General features: G+C 35.0%; 1 protein-coding gene across 4 annotated transcripts in view; it reads left to right on the top strand.

The window, feature by feature from the left end:
* Positions 1 to 24,460, top strand: part of PCDH9 (protocadherin 9) — a 689,952-nt gene that overhangs the window by 276,081 nt on the left and 389,411 nt on the right. For 2 of the 4 annotated variants that reach the window (XM_051778865.1, XM_051778863.1), the window contains exon 3: positions 20,624 to 20,689. The exons of the other annotated variants lie outside the window; for them this stretch is intronic. In XM_051778865.1, coding sequence (XP_051634825.1) covers positions 20,624 to 20,689 — 66 coding nt within the window. The remainder of the gene's footprint in view (positions 1 to 20,623; positions 20,690 to 24,460) is intronic. 4 annotated transcript variants of the gene reach the window in all.

The following is a 24,460-nucleotide window of genomic DNA, read 5'->3' as shown; positions in this document are numbered from 1 at the left end:
TCATCACTGGAAATGTGGTTTTAAACAAGTACATTTTAAATTTTGTCTGGTATTAAATACTGACGGAGTGGTCTGCTGAGGAAGATCACACTCACAGATGTGTTGACTACTAAAACCATCATGTCTAATATCATGATGTAACTCAGGAAAACCTGAAAACAGGAAGTAGGGAGAATGCTTTAAGATCCTAAAAAACTTTTTAACAACTGTGAACAGCTTCTCCTTTTTCTCCTTCTCATCCTTTATAAGGAAATCTATCCCGCTCCTCTATGTGGTATTTCTGGTTCCTATTCTTGCTGTTAAAAATAGAACCTTTTTGCATATGAGGGAGTAGGCGCTGATAGCAGTGGAAACTGAAAAATAAGTGGGCATACCTGCATTTTGTTTAAAAAACCCCCACCCTGTGGTTTGAGAAAAATGAATTGTTACAATAGGCCTGGAAACATACTAGGATAGACTTTTCTGATAGGTATTTGTACCCTATTAATGTAACCATTGCTTGGACTCGAAAGTAAAAAAAAACAGAGTTAAAAAAAATTAATGGAAAGACTTTCTTTGTCAATACTTAGGTAAAATACTCATATTTTTCTTTAAAAATTTTATTTTTTTTCCTTTACGTTTTTTACATAGTGTAGCATTTTGACTAGATTTTTTAACAGCTCATCCTGTGCATATATCAAAGCCTGATGTAGGTGACATTTCTACAGGTTGCTTTGGGAAGACTTCAGGAAATAGCAGCTGCCATTGCAATTCTTGGAAGTGGGTAAATTATTCTTGAAAGAAAATAGAGAGCCTAGGTAACTCCTAATATGGTTTTCATCACTGTGGTATCTGAGTGTTTCATACAAGTAAAGATAACAATAAAGGTTTTTCTCCTTCTTCCTCTCCTGCTGGGAAAAATACAGCAATGGCTCTATGGGACATTTGGCACAACATATAATAAATGATTAGAGCAGTGTCTATGCACTGAATTTATCAGACACTGGCTTGGTTCCTATGTGGCTGCATTACATTTGTCCCTTTGCAGGAAGTTTAGCGCGTAAAAGCCTACTGTAAATAGAGAAGGAATCATCTGTTCTCTGTATGTCCATAGTGCATACAAAAGAAGGATTTAGCTTAAACTGTAACATTGAAAACTCAGATTAAAAGTTTTTTTCCTATGATAGTGGTAAAGCATCATCATCTGAAAATAGATTACATGGAGAGACAGAAGACTTGTCATCACGGGATGTTTATTAAGAGCAGAGTCGATAAATATCAGTTAATAAAACCATTGACAGAAGTTTTGTCATATCCTCGAGTAGAAAATAAGGGTATGACATTCTACAGTTCATTCTAACCTTTTAATGTCAGAACTCAAAGCAAACACTAACAGTGCTGCTTGTGCAGAAGATGGAGATGCAGCTAGAACTTCAGTTATAGGTGTTTGAGTATTTCTGCAAATGGTAATCTCAATCTCACAGACTGCTAACTCTCCCCCAGCTGTTCTTTGGTTTGGTTTTTTGGTTGTTTGGTTTGGTTTTTTGTTTGTTTGATTGTTTGGGTTTTTTGTCTTTCTGCTAGCCTGCATTCCTTCCAATCAATAAATTTAAGAGCATCAGCAATCAGCTTGCTCAGAAATACTATCCCTCAGTGTCCTGGCTCACTAACACATTTAACCTTCATGGCCAAACCACCTCAAAAAAAGAGGCAGCAAAATTTAAAAGACTGGTTGTTTCATAAAAATATTTTGGTTTTTCCTTTCACTTATGGCATATTAATAAATACTGGAACTGTGTCTTTTTCTTACTCTTCCAAGGATCAACAAAGGAAAAGCTCCTTCAATTAGAACCAAATACAAGAACATCTTATGAAAAAGTAGATGAAAGTTTGAGTCTAATAGAAGATGACTAAATTTAGAGTGGCAAGGTCAAGATGAAAAAATGTGTAACCATATTTAATAATTTGTTATTTCTTGTTTCAGAGCCAGATAAGATCTTTATTCTGTATGTCCTCTGATTTTACCAAAATCTTTTTCAATTAAGATATGGACGAAAACTTTAGTGTTCACCAACTGGTACTGAACACTTCTCATATATAAAGCTACCCTTAGAAATAAAGAAAGCAATAATAAAAAATATTTTAATGCATATTTTATATATTATAATGATAAAATTCTTAAGAAACTGAAAGCAATTGTTTGGTTGAAGATTATTTAAAAAATAATCTACATGAGAAAATAGTTGCACATGCTGAGGTGTGAAAACCCTAAGTTTTCCTTAGACTAGCATGATCTTTATTATTCATTCAACCTCTTTTTAAACTCTCCCATACTCATTTCTTTTTTGTTTGTTTCTTTTATTAGTATATTGGCCTAGCACTCATTTCTCCTTTCTGTTATTTCTGCAATTTTCACAAAGGCAAATTAAATCTGTTGCATGACAGCATTATGTGACAGTTCAGTAGTTTCACAATTCCTACAAATATTCCAAGTCTATTGCTGTCATAAATGATGCTCCTCTGTGACTTTCAGATAGCAAAAGCTTTTTATAGACAGCTGTGCTAGTTGTTCCATTCTCACTTCTTCAAGTGAACACAGGGAAGAATTCTGTTACAGTATGGCAAAACTCCCTGAGAAATCATCTCATGCCCATCAGGATGCACTCCTGATGCCTCTGCTGTGCCTTTAGTCTCAAACTTGTTTGTTTTTATTTGCAGTCTTCAAACCAAGGCATCTAAATATATCGACAATTGCATATAATCTCATGACTATGTTCCCTTCTGTTTTCTTACCAACATCTTTTGCTGTGTGGTACTGACATTGCCATTCCAATAAGTATACATTTTAAATAAACAATTAGAATTAGATTTTTGAGGACAATTTGAGTTTCCCCTGTTTGTATTGCTTTGTAGTGATGCAATTTTCCATATGCCATTTTAAAATATTTAAAGCTACCTGGCAAATATAATTGCTAATTTTCCTTATTGCTTCTCACTGATGTCATTTGAGAAGTTATAAGAAGGTAATATTTAGTGGAATGATTCAGCACTAGACAAATGAAACTATTTTGCCACTTTTCAGATGTTGTTCTTTTTCACTTCCAATAACAGTGCTTTGAGTGGTGGAAAGAAATATGAAGTTATGGAAACAAAATACAACGGATGGTGGCAAACCAATGCATAATCTTGCAGGCTGTCAACCATCCATATTTTTCCTGAAAATCTGGGAAATGTTGGCCTCTCTCTCTCTCTCTGCAAAACTTATTTTTAGATTAAAAATAATTACTTTTAGTTTCTAAGTCCTTAAACAGTTATCAGACTTCATTAATTTATTAATAATTCTGCTCCCCTTCTTCTCCTCTCTTGCCTTCAGTATCCCCCTACCAAAAAACCTGTGGAGAGGTAAATTATGGTATATGGCTACAAGTCTCCTATCAGTATGACTAAGAGTTATTTTCAGTTACCATCTATCCTTATGAATCCACTTTCTGCAATTTTTAATACAGCACTGCAGAATAGTGATAGTGTTGTTAGATGTTGAGAAAGGCCATGTAGGCATAACAAGCATTTTTCTTGGTTTTTGAACATGACTTAAAAAGTATGGTTATCATCTGTCGGTGATAAAGCAGTGACTGAAGATCACCTATTCTTATCCTTTCTGAATAATTACCTTTTTAAATGTAAATGTAATAATAATGGTTATATGGTAATACAAATACACGAGTCTTGACATTACCTGCTGCAATTGTCTGAGTTTTTCAACATGCTATGGATGCAATCTCAATGATACTGAGTAAAAGTGGATAGTAATTTGCAGCTACCATACTCCTAATGTGTGCAGCTTGCCTTATTTGCCATGAGATGCACATTCCCCCTGACATCAGTCATAAACTTCAAACACCTTTTCCAGGGCTGTTATTTTCAGTCTGCACGGGGTTGTTTCTTAGAACTTTTCATTTCTCTTTATTGAGTCTCACAAGTTTTCTCTTGGTCCACTCCTCAGTTTTATCCAGGTTCTTCTTATCCAGTGTCTTCCATTTGTTAAGTCAGGTACTCACCCAACATTACTGCCATCTTCAAACTTGTTGAGAGTGCAGTTTGTGTCATCATCCAGTGTGTAAATTAAGTTAGTAAACAATTTAGAATAACATGTCAACCACTGGAATAGTCTGCTTGTTACCAGCTGTTAGCCAGGTGCCCAGCCTTTGGTTTCCTGTCAATACAACCAACCCTCACCCTACCTGGCAATACTTCTTTTCTAGTCCATGTCTCCTCACCTTTCATATGAAGAAAGCATTTGATATAATATCTATAGGCTTACTAAAGTCAAGATAGGTTACATCCACTGTCTTTTGCAGCCAGTCAATTCATCAGACGTATCAAGTTGGTTGTATCAGATGGTCCAGCATGACTTACTATTGACAAATCCATGTTGCACATTCCTGATTACTTTCTTGTTCTCATGTGCTTGAAAAAAAGGATTCCGGGGACACATATCCTATGATATTTCTATAGTCAGGGACCTATCTGAGGGTCATAGCATTATTCTCTGTGTCATTTTTTCTTGCCTTTTTAAGGATGAATGTAATTATAGCATTTTTACAGCCATAAGAGACCTCATGTAATTGCCACGGAAGTTACAGACAGTGGACTAAAGTCACATCAGCCAGCCCTTACAGCACTCTCAGGAGAATCTTATCAGATCTTAGGGATTTGGACATATCCCTAAGATATATCCCTAAGATATATCCAAATATTGTCCATAAGCTTTTGTAAGTTTTTCTTTTGGAGTGAATAATAAATCATTTCTCATTAATTATGTTATAACTTCTCTTTCTTTTTATTTTGATACATTTTTTTCTTTTTATATTGAGGTAAATTGATCTTAGCAATTCATTTTCACACTAAATCTGTTACTTTGAATGATACTGGGGCTGGTGTTCTGGATTCGAGAAACTGACTCTACAGCCCAACTTTGCACATAAAAATAATGTAATTTATGTGCTTTCTTCATGTGTAGGTTTTCTTTCTCTTACTCTACTTTAGTGTTTCTTTTTTTCCCACTCCCCACCATGGCTGTTGTCTGTTGTCACTGTGGAATTTTACTGTGAGGACTTTTACCATCTTGCCTATGTTAGGTGTTTTCTTCTCCTTAACTGAAAAGATAGACAGCCTGCAGGGCTTCTCCAGTTGCTGATGGCCCAGAATACAGGTATGGCCAGAAACCAGATGAATGCCATCCATACAAATTTAATTAAATGCTCACAGATGTAAATATCTTAAATTCTCATAGTTATAGTTCAATAATCCAGTGTGAAAAGATCAAACTCAAGGTGCTGATTTTGGATTAGATGCTACTTGCTCTGAGTTAGTGTTCTCACTGCTAGCAAAATAGAATTGATTGATTTGCAAGGTAAGGCAGTAAGATTACATGTCTCTGGCATAGGGGCAATAAGCAGATTTCCAAGGTGTCTGAAGAGACAGAACATATTATGAAGAAAAAAACCTGAAAAATAGTTTAATTTCACTGGAACAAGAAGGGAATTGATATACTGAGAGCATGGGAAAGGTTAAAACACAAAGATAATAGAAGAAATGCGAGGCATAACACTATAAATAAAAAAATCACCTTGAAAATCTCAGTTTTGTTCTTTCTTCACAACCAGTCCAAACCTCAATATCCTTTATAGTTGTGGCAAAACTTTCATTATGGCCAACACTTGGACATTTTCAGTGTATTTCAGCATTGCTGGCATCTTTCCTAAAAGTGGCATTTTTATAACAAGACAAAAATAAAAGAGGGAAAAAGTGTCCTGTTCACCCATTTCTTCTTCACCATGTGAAGGTTTCACATTTGTGATTTTAATGCAATTAATCAAAGACCAAATGCATTTGTATTCTCTGAACAGTTCGGGAATACTTTCATATTTTCTCAGTACAGCAGTGTGAAATGGTGCAGGATGCCAATCCTAATAGTTCTGGGAAAGATATTGTTCATGCTAGGACAATTGTTATGGGTTTTGTTTGAGATGATGGATTGTACGTTCTCAGTCATTTGCAAGCTACAGGCTTTACATGTGCTGTCTACATTATCAAATTTCTCACTCAGTTTGAAAACCACAGCATTTTAATTGAAAGGAATGCTAGCCCCTTCAGCTCTATCAATGTGGAAATGTTGTTAGACTTTGAGAAATGGCCTTCCCAGTTCAGAAAAATGGAAGAATACCATACAAATGTTTTCACCCTTAGTAACCAATGGGGCTGAAAGGTGAACTGGCACACATTCAAGTTCAAAATATCAAACAGAGAACGCTGTGCTACAAGAAACTTTAAAATTCAGTGACTTGGAAGAGATTGAATATCTGAGGGCTTAGCAATGTCTGACAATGGTGTTATTTTCCCTAGAAGTACCATAGAAAAGACTTTCTCCTTTGAGGCTAGTTTCAGTGTACAACAAAGATTACTGGATCTGTTTCAGTAAGAGAAGGGATCAGAGCAAGGGAATTGGGCATTTGTACAGCAGAAGCTCTAAGATCAGATTGGTGCAGCTCATCAAATGGTGGTTAGTTTAGCTCAGGTCTCACACAACAAACCAAATCTCAGTAAGAAGTGAATGCTTTAGGTCCTTGACCCTGTGAAATGTCTTAAGATAAGCAGTATGTTGGATTTTAAAACAAAATAGGGATTCTATTTACATCCATACTGCCTTTCTTAGTGGTTGAAAATAGTGCCTTTTCCAGTGGTTGGAAATGTACTTTTATAATGGCAGTGTATGCATGGTTTACCCAATGTTTAGGCATAACTGCTGACATACAGATTTTGTAGGTAATGAATTTAACTTCACAGGCTGCTGGTGTTCTGGCTCTCATCTTCTAATCCCTGTTCTGAGGGAACAGGGATTGTTCTTTGACAAGTTATTTACACAGATGCTTTTGGGAAAGTTGAAAGCTTGTTTTAGTTGAGAGGGAAGAAGATCTGTGCAGATTTTGGAAATGTGAAAACATTATTTAAATGTACTTTTCAAATACATTCATTATTGAGTATACTTTAACATTTCTAGGGTATATTCAAGGTTTCTCATTACAGCATTTATGAAGACATCAGTTTAATAACTATATGTAGATAATAAGGCTGATATGAATTAGGGAGAATGACTAACAATGAGATTGAAATACATCTGGAAGAATCGGGTTTTGGACCTCCACCTAAGAAATCCCTAGTATTGTGAATCTGAATTTTAATTAAAAAAAAAAAATCAAAGTCAGAAGTTTTGACTGCTGTTTCCAAGTGCAATATGAGATTTTGTTCAGATTTATAAAAACATATTTACTTTAAAAGTACAGTTCTGAGATTGTTTGGATGTAAATTACTCTTTCTGGAAAGAAAAACTGCAGTATCTCTCCAAGTTGAGGCATTTATTTGAAGAAGTGGTTACTTAATACTATTCAGTAAATATTCAAGGCAAACAGTTTAAACCTGCACTGTTTCAGTTAATTTTCTAGACATATACTTTGAATAATTGTCAGGGGTGGACCACTGATGGTAAAATCATCAGTGATCATAAAATTTTATATCTGAAGCTTCTTTGATTTTTTGTTGTTGTTTTTATTTTTGGTTTTGTTTTAAATCAGGATTAGTATTAATTGAATTAAAATAATATGTTTATAGAGACATATTTTTATTGTATATTCTGTGATTTCTCTCCCATTAGTGTAATGTTAGGAGTCATCTGGTAGACCCGAAGAGCAAGCAGTTATAGTTTACTATGAGCACTTTGGTTTGGCTTTCTTTCCTTCTTTTATAGGCTTTACTGTGGTAGATGTCTGATGAACCTTTTCTTTAATGGATCCCAAGGGAACTGTAAAGTGACTGCTTTGGCAGATACTCCTGACCAGATCCTCTGGTTCTGTGGCCACCTGTTCTTTTAAGAAACTTGTTTTCCTAAGTTTTAAAAAGTCAAGATCCTACTCAATGTGCCCCTTGTGGACTGATAGCCTAGCTTCCAATACCATAAATCATCAGATCATTGTTCCAGATAGTGAAAAAGTACTGGTGTTAGCTGACTGTATAATAAAGCTAGTTCTAATGGGAATTCATGTTCATCTCATGCTCTTCCAGTTCAGGAGAAGAATACGGAATGAGATACAGCTCCTGTCATATAATATTCTAGCCTTGTCTTTGATCTATCAGCATCAGTTTTGACCACACTACTGCCAAAAAGCCAAGTTGTGCTCTTTTCCCTGCCTCCAGCTGTCTGTTCCTGCCACCTCTCTTGTGTCAGCACTAGTGATTGTTCAGCTCTTCTGGGAAAAATAATAATTTGAAGAGGCAGGTCTAGTTTTTAGTCAGTTCAAGGAACTGACATAGCTGGTGAGCTACGTGATTTAAGCACTGACATAGCAAAGGATGTGCCCAGCGAAAGAGAAGAGAGTGGGAGCTGTCTTTCCAGTGGCAGTGCAGTGTGAGATTGCATAAACCTTGATGAAAGCTTACAGAATTAAAAAATTACTCTAAAAAGGTTTGGTTGGGATTTTTGAGTATTTTCTAAAATCTGGAGTTCAACAAATGGCAACTGCTTGATACATGCCCTTTTACACTGCCCTGTTACTTACATTTTCAGTTTTAGTGGTATCTCAAGATTTCTATGAGAACAAGTGAATTAGATAGTCAGGTTTGTTTTTCTTTATATATATTAATGTACACTGATGCAGTTCTTGATTTATTTGTATGTAGGATTTTTCAAGGGAAAACTAAGATTTTGCTTTTAGTTCTGAATGTGCTGAAGATCAATTTTTTTCTAGTGAAGTCAACAGAAGGAAAAATGCAAATTCTCTCTACTACTCTTGATGCCTTCGGGTGGTACAGTTTGTTTTCAGAGAAGCCTGGTTGTCATGGGAGACACAGTGGGAAATGTAGTGTTTTGAGCTAAAGACATTCTGTAGCATCTTCTGTTGAACTCTGTAATAGTGAGACTATAACTGTATGGACAGAATACTAAATAAATATGTTGCTACTATTTGTATCAATTGGACTTCTTAAACTCATGTTTTGTTTGGTTTGGGTTTGTTTTTTTTTTCAATTACTAGATACTTAGAAGTAATACTGAAGAGTCCAAAATATGTGTGGTTTGAGTCACTAAGTACTAGTCTTTATTAAAGACAGAATTAGAAAACAAACAAATTAAAACCATGCCATAAAGCCTCCCAGTTGCTTCTATAGGACAGTTCAGCTTTAGCTAATATCTTTTTCCTCGTATGATCACTTTTATCTGTTGTTTAAGAAATTATCCTGCATAGATATGAAATTGTGTTTTTTTAAATAGCTGTCAGGCTGATTTTCAAATAATCTGAAGCTGGTAGAAAGCTTGAGGGATGCTTGTTTATCTCTTGCTTTTTCTAGGACCAGAATTAATTATTTGTTGTAAATTTGGGTTTGGGATCTGTTTTCTGAAACAAAAAATTACCTGTTCTTTTTTTTCTTGCTCTAGAGGAGTGACCAATTCTGTATCATGTATGCACACAGGAAATTATACGTTAGTTTTAGACCTGTGAAGAAATAAATCCATTGTAGATCCAGATAACAGGATGCTCTTGAGTTTGTACTGGCGTCATTTCACAAAAGTTGTTGAGATGGCTGGAGATGATACACTGAGCCAACCAGGCCCTTGACCTGAACTGAAGGTTATCTGAAGGTTATCTGATCCAACAACCTACTATGTGTCACCTGGCGCATTCAAATATTGGAATTACTGTCTGTCAGGCAGAAATATGATGAGATAGACTTGTCTTATTCATGCCACCTAGTTATGTTATATACACCTGAAGTGTATACAACACTGGACTTGGAAGCTAGGCAGTTCTCTCAATTTCTGCAATTCTGAAAAAGTCTCACTGAATCTGTTGTGATTAGGACCATAGTACTTACTATAGAAGTTATAATTTAGTGATGAAGTAGTAAATAAAGGATTCTAGCTTGAAAACCGCACAAGAAAATTTTGAAAGTGACAGTGTCTTCCTCTTGAGCACTCAGTCTTCACAGAGGAATTTAAATTCTCAGGCAACTTAATGTTGAACTTCAGTTCAAATTTTCAAGTTTTTGTTTTCAACTACTTAGGTTTTCCTCCAATCCCCAACCAAATGTAGGGCAGGAATTTCAGTTTTAACTCCAATTTACCCAAATAAAAATAAATAAGTAATATATGTATATAAAGAGAGGGAACACAGGGTGACCTGCTGTGATGACCCATTCAAATAAAAGCTGTGTGGAGAAAAAAGGATTTTTGATACACTTGGTAATTAGAATTTGTTTGAGGAGTAAAAACAATTAATTGATGGATCCATATAGCTGATTTGAAGAACTTTGTGCAATACTGCTGCAGTAAATGCTTTTAAAAATCATACTACACAAAATTTTTGCAATTAAAAAAGTTAATATATACATTTGTCTTCTCTGTCTTTAACTTCTAAGATAATTTTCACAGTTTCTTTTAGCTTTCATGAAACTATTTTCTTTTGGCACTAAACTGCCCATTTGTACTTGAAGTTGAAGGGGTTTTGAATTATTTTATTTTCCTGAATTCACAATTTAGAAGATTCCGTATAATTAAATATTGGCTTTGTACCATAGCACTACCTGAAGTTTACTTTTGCAAAATCAGACAAAAATAATTGTCATGGTAAAATGGATTCCAAATTCTAAATGATAACATTTTCTTAAAATAATGTTGAATTTTATGAAAATACATAAAAAGTTATGTTGGATTTCAGAGTTAAAAGCTTCAAATATCTTGCTATGTTATCAGCTGCTATATTGCATCAGAGGATTCTCTGTGACATTGGGGAATATTGAATTTGCACTAGAACACTGAATGTCAGTGTAATATAAAACTTACACAAATGGTGATTTTTAAAGTTGTTAATATAATAGACTGAGTGAATTATTTTTATGTTTTGTCAGCAGCCTAGGTTTAATGAAGAGGCTCATCTTGGCTGCTTAAACTGAAACAAAGTCACTGAAATATATCATCCTGGTCAATCTTAGTTCTATATGATTGTTTTAGGCAAAGGAAGGGAAAGGAAGATTCATATTTTGTTTCTCTGTATTTTCATGCCAGAAATGAATGATTTTATAGATCTCTAATTTTCACAGTCTAAGTAATCCTTAAATGGTGGGGATCTTGAAGGACTTTTTCCTCTTCTCTAAGTAGAGTATCTCACTACAGGAGGGATGACTTCATGATGACTCTGAATTAAAGAATAAAAATTGTTACTTATTTTAGCATAGTATTACTAATTGTTAAACATCAGCCATATAAAATGTAAAACTTTTAAGTGAAATCAAAACAATGTAAAATTTCAATTCAGCCCCAGAAGTGAAACAGGTGACTGATCCATCTTTGTAATGGCAAGTCATCTTTATTTGAGGATCAAAGGAAGGATTCTGTTTAGGATGGCTCACTCATCTTTTCCATTTTCTTGTTTTCCCAAGCAGGATGTAAAACTTACAAGTTAGAAGACGTGAGTTGTGTTACTTATGATTCTGGTTTCAGTAAAATGATTGTGAAGGTATTGATAAGTGGAAACATCATAGAATATATTCAATACAGTTATGTAACATAAATTTCCTCTAAATAAACTGTGAGTATACCTGTGAATGTAAATTTCTATCAATAGCCATAGTTATGATTGTGTGCTTTCACAGAAAATCCCAGAAACCATCAAAACTACCTGACAAAACAAATAAACAAACAAACAAATAAAAACAAAACAAAACAAACCCCAAACCAAGCCACACTTTATCTTTGCTTGCAGTAATCAAACTGAAAATTTGTACTAAAATATTCCGTGAAAGACATTGACTATAGACAGAAAATTTTGAAGAATATTGAGGTAAAATATATCCACTGTTTTGGAAATAAATAAAAAAAGAAAATAGAGAAAAATCTTTTTTCCGTCTCTGTATAATTTAACCCAACAAAACAGATTTTTCTCTTACCTCATATGTATCATATCATAGCATTAAGGATGCCTGCTGGCATTCTAAATATCTTAGCAAGCAAATACTTCCATACAAAATGGAAGGTGAATCAAATCAGCTAACCACCTGATGGTATGGAAAATTTCTTTGAACAATGATAATAAGATTCCTCTTGCTGAACTTTTTGATAGCAAAATGATAGACACCTGTGCTGGGCTCCATCTACAGCAAAAGGAGTGGCACTTCCAGAGAGCAGATCAACATGATAGAAGTTGGAAAATTGAGTTGGAGAACCATGTTTCTACCTTTGCTTGTCATGTACTATTTGACTGTTGGGAGTTGGGCACCCTTAAATTGATGTTAATGGTTGGTTAATTTGTTATTAATGATTGGATATTCAACACAAATACATAAATTTCATTTTGGGTTTAGGTTTGGTGGGGGATTTTTGGGTGATGTATGAGTTCTATTTTAATGGTTTCAGGAAGGTGACTAGTTTAGGACGCCATCCAAATTCTGGTGGACTTCAGACATTTTGGATGAGACATAAGATGTTGCTCTATATATCTGTTAATCTACTCTGTTTTTTTTCCAACAGTCCCTGATGAAATACTGTCAAAATGAGGGTTTGTGCCATTGAAAGGGTTGTCCTTTTGAAAACCAAAAGCAATCACTGCACTGCTAGACATCTTTTAAAGATGAAATTCATTTGATGTTGTGGTACCTATAACCCTAACCCAGCCAGCAGTAAATACAGACTATTGAACATATGCTTTCCTGGCTAGCAGTCAGACTTCTTTAGCACAGACTTCTTTTATGCATACACTCCCTTTTGAGCTAATGGAATAGTGACAACATGTTTCCTAAAGAAAAACCTGTGTATGAGAAAATTGCTTAGACATGCATAATCTTTTTTCAAGAAACTGTCAGGGATTTGTATTGATGCTTGATGGTATGTTATTAACGTGCTTACAAAAATAATTTAAAGGCATTAGAGCAGGGGTGTTTATACTATTTGTGGTAATATTACCATCGCTAATTACATTATATTGTAATAGTTACTGATACAAATCAACCCCTGGTAATGACAGGATTAGTGTGGGATGGTATAACAAGCCAACATTTTAGACCTTTGAGTTCAGTTTGACATTATGTTGTTGAAAAGTGTTTTTCATCTTCTTGTTTAATGTGTGTGGAACATGTTTGCTATGCAAATTACTGCAAAGACAGCATTTTTCTATTGACTTCTGTTTTCACTTTAGGCCTGACCTTTGTAGAATTAGAAAAAAAATTGAAGAGATTGAAGACTATTTTGTTTGTTTAAAATGTTAAGTCATGTCTGTGAAGAAGCACAAATGGGAAGGTGTCATTTCTTTTTTTCTCAATATGGAGATAATGGATAACAGTGGGATCAGTAGAGATCAGATATCTAAGGGTATGAATCAGCCCTTAACTGATTAGGTAAGCAAATGTGTTAATTGTATTATTATATATGCAATGGGTTAAATCTCAATACAATCTCTTCCTCTCACTCTAATATTAACATCAGTGTGAGAACTGGGAAAAAATCTGTGGCATTCAGAGGGGAAAATAAGATTAGACTTACTAGAAACAAGGCATATGAATAATTGAATAGAAATGTCTGTAACAATGTAGATTCTTTATGTAAATCTTGACAAACTATTTTTTTTCAGTTTGTGAAAGTTACTAATAGTAGGCTCAGTCAATCATATCCTAAGCATTGTAATCAAGGTAGCTTCTGAAGTTTCTTTCAAGCACTGCTTTGTTTCTTTGATATCCTGGTGGTCTTCACAAGGATTACTTTATTACCGTTCTTTATAGAGAGAAAAATGAACTGATCACATTAATCTCCTTGTAGTTTTCTTCTGACTGTAGTCAGAAGTTTACACTTATTTCTTTTGAATGACAACAATATTTACTGGTACCCCTCCTCCTCAATGAGAGGGCTGCTGCTCCCTTCTTCATAACATAGAATTGATGTGCTACCTATGCAAATCTTTATCAGAAAATATCTCTCTATATATTTATTCCCAGAATGGATTTGAGCTTACAGAATTAATGGGATTGGAGTCAAAGCATTAAAATGGGGGAAAAATGAGTAACCATAATGCCAATTTCAAAGTTGAATCATACCCACTTTTGAGATTTTAGTAAAATGTAGCTTTTAATGACTAAGTCTTCCCACCATAATAGCATCCTCTTCTGAGGTGTAAAGGATTTTCTGAGGTGTAAAGGATTGTCCTTTGCAACATAATATGTTCTCTGAGAGCAAGAGAAAATGAAGGAGGTATTTATTTATTGCTTTTAAAGAGAGATTCTACTCCACCTGCTTTTTTGTTTGTTTATGGAGTTTTTTGGCTTCTTTGGTGGGTTTCTTTGTTTGTTTGTTTGTTTGGTTTGTTTTTGGTTTTGTTTTTAGCATACTGTCACATAGCATTTAGAAATCTCTGGAGAGTACAAAAAGCGTGCTCTTTTTTTCCCTTTGCATATAGTTTGTTAACTTACTGTTGCTGCTATTAAACCAGTCTCTCCCCTGGATGTTGCTGTGTGCTCATACAATTGACCTTTCTGTTGTTTCACCTGAGGAGTTTCACAGTCATGAGAGATGATACATAAACCCTTATCCTCCACTTTTTTCAAAGTGTATCCTCAGAACAACTGCAGTGCAATGAACAGCAGTGCAAAGAGTCAGTCACTGTTGGTCAGGCAGTGGTTTGAATCTTTGATCTTTTTGACCTTAGTTACCAGTAAGTACTTGTGTTTTTAATAGATAAATCACATCTACTTTGAGCTAAATTGAAACCGCAGATTTATTTCATATAGTCGTGATCCACACAAGCCTAAATAGTAGTCATCTGTTTCTCGGGAACCACACATTATTCTTCATCTTATGACCCTGTCTTTCCTTTGCCCTTGAGATGAGGGTAGAAGACTTCAGAGATCATAATTCTGGGCAACACTGAAGAAGCAAACAGCCACGATAATTTGATATTTGCAGGATGATAATATAATCTCTTATGGCTGAAACCAGTTATAAACTCTCATGCTTAACAGTCAGTCCAGATCCATTTCAATCATAAAGATTTGCACTGTACTAGAAATACCAAGAGGTATTTAATTAATAATTGGCTGATGTTGTCCTTATGTGTGGATTGCACCTAGGTGTCTGTGTTCAAAATAAGAGAAGACTTCTGCTGGAATTATATATTCATACCTTACATATGATAAAGTTTTATACCTGTCAAAGATCAGCATACTTAGACATTATATAGACGATAAGTAGAAGAGAGCAATGAATTGACTGTAGAATATGAAAGGTGAACTTGCTATTATGTTTGCACTGTCTTTGCAGTGTTACTTCCTCCTTACATCTCATTTTAACCATTACTAGTCAAGTACCAGAGACTTATTTAACAAAGGAATCTGGGACAAAGGTAGGGGATATAGGTCTGTGAGGCAATAGTGACTAAGAGATGTGAATCTTATCAGTAAAATTTTTGGTAGTGTCGAGTATTATGTTACAAGTACAGAGGTGTGGGGGAATACACACTCTTTGGGAATCAAAACTGAATTATGAAGTCTCTTTTTGCTTTCTTCTGATGGGGTAGAATTTCTGTCATCTCCAAGACAATTTTGTTGCTAGATTTTTTGTGTTCTGTATTCACTGCTAACAGCAGTATAGGTAGATTGTATACTAGGTTTAAAAAAAAAAAAGAAAAGAAAAAAGCAGTGAAAATGTATTTCATTTCTTTGACAAAATGTTCATTTGTCTTTCTGAAAACATACTTGCTTGCTCATACAGGAAAATAATTGCATGTCATGCGAACCTTTTAGTTCTAACACTGACATTATATTCTTTACTTCTTTTTCATTCTTTTAAAAAATTACAATTTGCCTTCTAGGGTTTTACTTCATCCTTTAGAAAGTTACTGTGCCTATGTGGTTTTTTTGTCAGTTTTGTTTCTGAAAACATACCAAATTGCTTATCTCTCTAACTGATGTAGTTGCTGCTTTTACTTCCTGATGGTGTTTTCCTCTTCTGTGATGAGTAACCATCACCAGTAAATATTATTTATTTAATATTTTTATGTGTATTTTCAAGTCCTGTAAATTACAACATTTAAAAATAAAGGAAAGCTGTAGACAAAAGAACGCCAAAGTCAATTTAAACCTGGCCAGCTGGCAAAGAAGAGAACTCAGGAAGTTGGCAAGGACTTAATCTGGTTCTGCTTCTTCAATTGAATGTTTACTGTGGAGGTACTTTATATGTATATTAATGTGTCAAAGTGCAAATCAGTCCATCATCCTTATTTCTCCTTTCTGTCATCTGCTGGCTCTTTTATTTCTTCACTATAATTAAAAGATCAGTAGTTCATTATGCTTGAATTCTTCATAAATGAAGGGAATTTTAAAGAATCTTCACAAATATTAGAGTATCCTCACAGGAAGATATAATCCTGTGTAAGAATCCATGCAGAACTGTATCATTGCTAGACTGTATGCTGGTGCACTGCAGCTGCTCTCAGGCTCTCTAAATGAACAATTAAATGCTGTGCTGTTCTGTGAGTTCTCTCATATATATACATACTACTGTGCTGTTGAAGAGAAAAAATGAACAAAGGAAATTACCCTTGCTAAGGTCTATTAATGATCAGCTATAAATGTCTCATAGTTTTTCCTAGGACATTGTTTTTAGCACTACCTGATTTGATAGATTATGGTGTATATTTATTTTTATTTCTATGCAAGAGCCTCCCATAATATTTCAGTGGGAGAAAATTGAGAATTATGGTGGGGTAATGATGTTACTATATTACAGCCAAAACTACATTAAATTCTTTTGAATACAGAAATTTCTTGCTAGTTTGTGTTGTGTTCTTGTGTTTTTTAAAACTGTATAATTATCATTTTCCTGAAATGAGTGACCAACAGTCAGCAAAATGAATTTATTGAGGCACACAAGTAATGATTTAATTTTATTCCTCTTAGGCACTGACATGTCAGACATATGTTACAGGTTTTGTGAGCCTCAGTAGGAGAAATGGGCATTGAACCTCAGTCCCTTAACTCCTTGTTTGCTGGGAATGAGAAACAGGGTTGTTCAGAGTCCCTTATGTTTTGGTCTCAGTTTCAGGGAGATTTGCCTGATTAGAAGGTTTGTGTACACGCATTTCAGTTGTGTGATTCAGATAGCTTCACTTCCATGGGCAATTGTGTAATTCAGAGAGCTTCGCTTTCACAGGCACTGTGCTACAACATCTGTCGGAACTGTTTGAAGAGGCCAAAATTAAGTATTAGGTGTCCAGGTAGCCAAGGTTCTTCAGAATGGAGGTTTTATTTGTGAAACTGAGCTAAACTTTTGAGGATTACAAAGTGCAGCAGGCTTTCTTCCTCAAGCAAGGGTATGAATTCTAGTGTCTGTATTTCTTAATATATGATCCTAATGGAAGAGGAAAAAAACTAAGAAGTTTGATTAATGGAAGAAACCTAGAAAGAGCTATGTATGAGAACTGATCTCGGAGCTCTTAGGCTGGAAAAAATGTCCCATTAATTTTAGTGGGAGTTTTGACTGTGCAAGGACTTTCAAGTTCAAGTGCTTTCTTGTTCATTAAAGGATAGAAGGTAATTAGAAATAAAGCACAGAAAAGATTTTTATATAGTATTGCTTTTGTCAGCTGAAAAAAATCCATATTATTGTAGGAGTTTTAGGCTAATCTTCTCTTTCCCTTTCTTGCATAAAATGATGACACAGTAGGTTGTTTTCATTACCTTAGAGGTCTGTGCTTCTATCTGTTCATTTTATTGGGAAAGAGCAATTGGCAAGTTTTTTCTCTGTTATCTTCCTTGCTGTTGGATTGCAATCTCATCCTTGATGCTGACTTTGTCATTTCTCTCTTCCATCCAAACTGTTTAGCTCAAGATATTCCCATAATATTTTTGTTTGTAAATGTTGGATGATAAATGAAATAAAAAGCTAGTGTGCATTATGGCTGAAGGATTTTGCTGATGTCAGCTCATGAAATAGAGGAACAGTTGGAGAGAAAAAAATAAAACTGTACTAGAAACAAATCTTGCATGTTTTATAATATCTTAAATTATGCTGACTTTTGAAGAACTTTTAGGGAAGAAGCTGTACATTCTTAAGACCTCTTGAATGCAACTCTGAAGTTTAAATGTATGGCAGTCATGAGCCATTTCAGGAATCATGAATTTAGATCATCATCTGATGGGAGTACTTTCTACACTGACCTCAGGCACAAAGGACTAATCTTCTGTTAGAACTTCATACTTTGTAATACTTAAAAATAAATTTATTTTACTTGTTCCTTACAACTACTTTTCTTCCTCTCCTCCATATCAAACCCTTTTTTTCCCTCATCCTCTAGCTGTAATTTGTTTGTGTGAAGAGTATGGTCCAAGTTTAATTCCAGTTGGAACTGCCTCTGGAAGGCTGAGAGCAGGGATTTCTTTCTGTGCTGATGGGCACAGGGAAGCTGTAAAAGATGGCTGGGGATCCAGAGAAACTATAGTGAAACTGTTGCTTCCCTGGTTCTCTTTGCTGTCCCTCCAATACATAGTGATCTTAATCATTTCCAAAAGCAAGGAAAAGTGAGAAAGACATATTTCACTTCTGATGTGGCAGTAGTCTGCTTTTTGTAGAAAAAAGGCATTGTATTTTATGATACCATGAATTTGTCTTTTCAGTCTGCAAATTGTTACATGAATGAGATGTTATTCCGTCTTGTTCCTGTTTTATTTTGATGGTCTCCCCAAGCTTTCAACTAGCAAAGGGGATGGGAGAAACATTCATTATTTGTTGTGATGGAAATCTGTCTTGTGATTCCTTTCCAGTTATTTTCAGGTAACTACTTACTATTTCTGCAGAGTGACTTATTTCAGTAAAGGTAACTTTCTAACAACTAAGGAGGTATTAGGTGATATGGACTCTGATTGCAAGAACTCATCACTTTATCAAAGTGGATAAAACTGTGCAATATACATTCTAAAAAGAGAATTTGGTCCACAGGGGCTCCTTTTTTGCTTTTTTACCAGTTTAATTTTATTGCCTCTAGGTGAATTGCTCTTCATTTGTACTCCTGTAAATGAGGGAAACAATCATAGGTAAAGGAGATACAGGCATTCTCAGTGGTTTTACCTTACTGTTAAGCTACCCTTAATAATATCTATGGATTATGTAAGTGCTTTTTCATTCAGAGTGTAAGACTAAGTAACATTTCTACTTGCTTAAGACCAAAACCATTTCTGATTGTTTAAAGTATTTTAGTTTGAGTTTTTTTAGGATTTTTTCTTTTTTTTTTTTTTTTTTTAATTTTAGATGACAAAGAAGGGACTTCCTGAACTTAGCTGAAAATGTGACTTCAGGTATCAGAGGAGAATACTTTTGCTAGATAAAATACTCAGAATGACTTTTTACTTTCAAGGGGATTTCTTGGAAAAGCTTTCAAAACTGTGATACAATTCTCAAAGAACACAGAACTTGTGTAAAATATCCGAGGTGCCTGTTGGGAGTACTTTGGAAGAGACATGTGTTTTCCATTGCAAGTAAAAGTACTATTTGATGTAAAGTTTTCTGAGGATTTTGCTCACTATACAGTGGTAAAGGAGCAGATAAACCATTCTGTACAGAATACTAATGTTCTTTCTGAATACGGTGCTTGCTTGCTTGCTATTTGGGCATATTACTCTACAGAGAATGGATTTGAAATTGTCTGACTTCCCAAAAACATTACTCTTAATGTAATGTTCTCTCTCTGGGAAGCTTTCATTTCTCAAATAAAATAGAACAGTGCAAAGGCCTGGTGCTGGGTTGATACCTGTCTGACTGTCCTTCCAAATGCTTATGTTGCTCTAGCTTAGATAGTTCAGATAGTTCAGTTCATGAACTTAGTTCAGTTCATGGTCCTATTCTTCTGTCAGCTCAGTTTGTCTAGGAGTAAGCAGATTTGACGGTACTGCAAACTTGGTAACCTACCTAACTTTCCCTCCACAGTTCTCTTACAGTCACATATGCACAGAGTCTTTATGACTCTAGTCCTTGGAGATGTGATATTTTGGGGTGTCTGAGTATTATACTCAGGAGGGAACCTGAAGTCGTACATAGTGCTATTTATATTCAGCAGTTAGTAACAGAGCATGAACATCCATTAATGCTCCCACATTAAACACAGCTTTAACTACAGTTTTAAAGATATGATGGTTTTGCTTTTTAGAGTCTTGAGGTTGATTAATAATATCTTAATAAAAAGCTTAATAGTGCATTAAACTAAAAAAAAGAGAAAAGTTTCCTCTTATCATGAGTCAACTTGGTAGTTGACTAAACAGAACAATAAAAACCCTCTGAAAATCTGTTGTCTGACTGCAGCAAAATGTTATACAATCAGCCTTCAGAAACCACTGATGTTTGATATAGCATTTTAAATGTTAGCACCCATGTGTTTGGTAACACTAGGCTATGGCCTCTGAAGTTTGCGAACCCTCATAAAAAGTTATTTATCTGTCTTCAGTAGAAATTTGCTCACATTTTGCTTTCTATATTACCAATATTGGGCCTTTGGGGAGGTGGGTAATCTGAAGATCTGTAGCAAGAATGACACATCTTTTTTATTTAAATATTATTGCTTTTTAGGCACTGAATTTTGGAGATATGCCGAAGTACTTGTGGGAGATTTGGGTACCTGACAAACCATGGGTGGTAAGATATCAGATCCACTGAAATAAATAAACATTTAATTTTTTAGATAGGTATTTTGGGCCCTGCTGTCACTGGAGTCAATGGGCAAAATTCCTGCAGGGCTCATAAGAAGTGCATTACTTGCAAATCTATGCAAGGGTGTTTCCATTCTTTTCAATGTTGTCACACTGGTGTAAAGTTGAAATAATGCCTGTAGTAAACTAGAACTCTGCAGTAGCATCTGACAGGGCGAAGAGAGAATTGCTCATCTGAAGTTTATAAGACCAGTTCTCTTTTCTTTACTCAGACAAGTAACCACAAGCAAGTGGTTACTTATTGCCTCTCAGCGCAATTAGTGGTTCGCAGATGGACCTAGTGAATAGTACCTTTCTCCAGGCATCTTCTTGAAAGTCTTGTTTTACACTTGCACTCAACTCCAACCCAGTAAGCCAAGGAACATAACAATCACCTTTTGAGCACCATGTGGACTTCTCAGAAAATGAGTCTGGCAGATGCTGTTTGTCCTCCACTATCAGAGTCAGTAATCAGAGAAGAACAAGAGTTCAGTGCTCTGATTTCTAAAGCCCTGCATTAAGGAGGAACTATGGTCTATTCAGATGGGTACTTTCTTTGCTGTGCAGAACTCCAGTCCAATTGTTGGTTTCCACACTGGATTTTTGTGTGAAATAGAAGAATGTAGAATCTGTCTGTACTTTTTAAAGAGAGTCTCTCCAAAATTAATACCATGTAGAAGTTCAGAAATTCCAATTGTTTTAAAGGTTGGAACTAATAAATGCAATTTAAATTTAGTTGCATTTTATGATATATTTAGTCACGTTTGTTAAACTATTCAAATATAAAATTACATTAAAATGTTGTTTCCTTTATAATATAGGCCTCATTCCCCCAAACTAAGCACTTTTTAGCAATGGTTTCAAGCTACATCAGAAGAAAATTTCCTAAAAACTGGAGTTTCCAGTATCAATTATTAAATTTAAAACTACATTTTCTAACCACCTACTGGGTGTTTGAATTTTTAAACTTAGTAGAATATTTTAGCTTCAGTGTAGGCATTTCAGAGATAAGGGCATTGCTTTCAATTTTTAATGTGAAAAATATTCTGAATAAACTTTGTTGAATCTCTATAAGTGTACTATAAAATTGATACAGATTAAAAAAATCTAGATATCTATCTTTCTCCTTTCTAAAGGCAGAGAATGTGGTGGTTATAAATTAATTCATTGCCACAATAATTTTGAAGGAAATTTTCAGGGAAAAACAGGCATTATACCGAATTGAGACTAGGTAATTTAAAGTGAACACAGTAATAAGTGGGATTCACAGTTGGACTAGATGATCATAGTAGGTGCTTTCCAAATGAAATATTTTATTCCATTCTATTCAGCTCCAGACACTAGAAATCTAGGTGTCTAAAGGTATATATAAATTCTTATTATGGCAATAGAGAATGGACAACATTGAGGTGGATTCAGGCAATAGAATACCATATGAGACTAAACGTGCACATACGTTCTTAGCTCACCTTTGGTATATCTTTTTTTTTTGTGTAAGTGCTGAGTACAATGTTTCATCACAAACTGTCAAATCTAATATTTTATTTTATTGTATATTAATTTAAAAAAAAAAAATCCTGGGGTACTTTTTTATTTAAGTCTGTAAGAACAATATATATGTAATCCTTCATGGCTGAGTCCACTTTTTAAGGGAAAGTATATTATTCTATACATCACATCGTAAAAGTTAGTCATTTAAGAGTTATACATGTTAGGGAAAGGTTTTTTAGGAAGTTGGATGTTAATTGTTAGAAAGTAAGTTCTAAAGTAACTAAACAGGAAGAAAGTTCTAAGCTTTTAAGCTAATTTATGGAAGATTCTATGGAAGTGTCTCAGCCTTTCCCTAAGAATTGTTGCTCTTTGTCAGACTAATTTTTTTCAGCTGGGTTCAATTCTTAAAGAGATTTAAACAAAACGATAAAGTATTTCCCATGCTTGTTCTAGTTTTAAAAAATTGAAAAATTTATTCTCTTTACCAGCTGATAGTGGGCATGGAAAACCTTTTTTTATGACTGACAACTAGCTGGCTAATCAGTTTAATTAAAGCTTCTTTTTTTGTGCCTGTGAATGTTAGGATTTGAAAAAAATCCTCCAACCTGTTACTTATTGAAAGCATTTTAGGTATTTTAATTTGTTTTTGTGATTTTTATATTGATAGATGTTCATAGTCTAAGAAATAACTGTGTTGATGATCTGGAGAGTGAATGAGGACTGCACATTTTGCAGTGCATTACTGAGTATGAATAAAGTTGTATTCTTGCTTTTTTTAAAGACAGCTGATTTACCTGTGAGTACTTTGCACATCTAAATAGCAATTACACAACCTCTTTCAAAAGGATTCTTGGCAAAGCAAATCTCCATTAACATTGTATGTAATAGAATCAAAAAACCCTCTTGAAACAAGTTTCAGACCTAATGGATTTTCTATTTCTTGAAGTTCAGTTTTAGTCATTGCCTTTAATGTTGGTGGTATCTGGACCTAAATATTAGATGCTGAAGCTCTTAGGTAAATGTCTCATACCTGATAAGCTGCAGTGAAGGCAACATGATTTTGTGGGGGAACTGGGCTGGGGTGGGATGGATGCAGGAATGGAAACACAGCACTCAGTGATGAATAATCGAAAATATATTTAGAGTGTGGGAGAGATGAAAGCATGTGAATAGCAATTTGTCTTTTAAGAAGCCTATTCTACAACACAAACACGTCCATGCACACACACACACACACACACACACACACACACATAGACACACAGACACACAGATACTAGTTAAAGCTGCATTTCCTTCAGCCCAATTCAGACCAGCATGCAGGGGTACAGGACACACACTCCAACTGCGCGCCCTGTCTGGGTCCTGGTTGTCAACCAGACTCATGTGTGCATGGTTCAGGCTCAGCCTGCTGTGAGATGCTCCATGCCCATGGATGTGTCCACTCATGAGGAGTTATTGTCTTAATTCTTTATGGATTTATAAATCATAGTGTTGGCAGAAGCCACTATAAGCCAAACTAGCCATGTGGCCTCACTAGTTACATAGCCTCAGACCACTCTCCTTGATGTCATCCAACCATAAGGCCAACTAACAGTGGTCACTGAGGTTTCTATCACTCTGGTCTCCTAGCCTGCCTGAACCAAATGTGTTACAGAAGTGTGAAGTCAGCAACAATTACATAATAGAGTTTAGCTAGTGCAGCTTTTTTCTACATCTCATACTAGGCTAATTTTGTTACTTGCAGATGGGCAGATGTAGTCATGGTTCCGTTTTCTGAGCAATGCTTTTGAGTAGACTCTTATCTTCTAACATGTGATCAAAATGATCCCTTCTAGGAATATAATGATACTTTGGCATTGACAACATTAACATCTGTTCCTTGGGGGTAGAAACACCATCTCCCACCCCAACACATTAACACACAAATCTGGGAGTATGCATGTATAGGAGGGAGAAAAAAAAATATAGAATGATCAAAAGGAGAGGGAAGATTTGAGCACGATTATGAGCACGAATCTTGTGGCTGAGCCCGACCTAAGAATCTTTCTTTGAGAGAGGAAAGAGATGCAGAGCTGTAGGAAATGGGCTAAGGTTAAAGAAAAGAATCCGAGACTGTTCAAATATCTCATTTGGCTATATTCCACATAAATGACTTGACTTCCAAACAGTAGATTGTGGAGGAATATTTGTTTCCCTGTAAAAAGAAAAAAAAAAAAAAAAGAAG

Source organism: Manacus candei, unplaced genomic scaffold (assembly GCF_025592945.1).
Source record: "Manacus candei isolate 608988 ecotype Guabito, Panama unplaced genomic scaffold, ASM2559294v1 h1tg000014l, whole genome shotgun sequence".
In the NCBI taxonomy this organism is placed as follows: domain Eukaryota; kingdom Metazoa; phylum Chordata; class Aves; order Passeriformes; family Pipridae; genus Manacus; species Manacus candei.
Note: the sequence above shows the minus strand (reverse complement) of the source record. Positions and strands in the feature narration are given on the sequence as shown.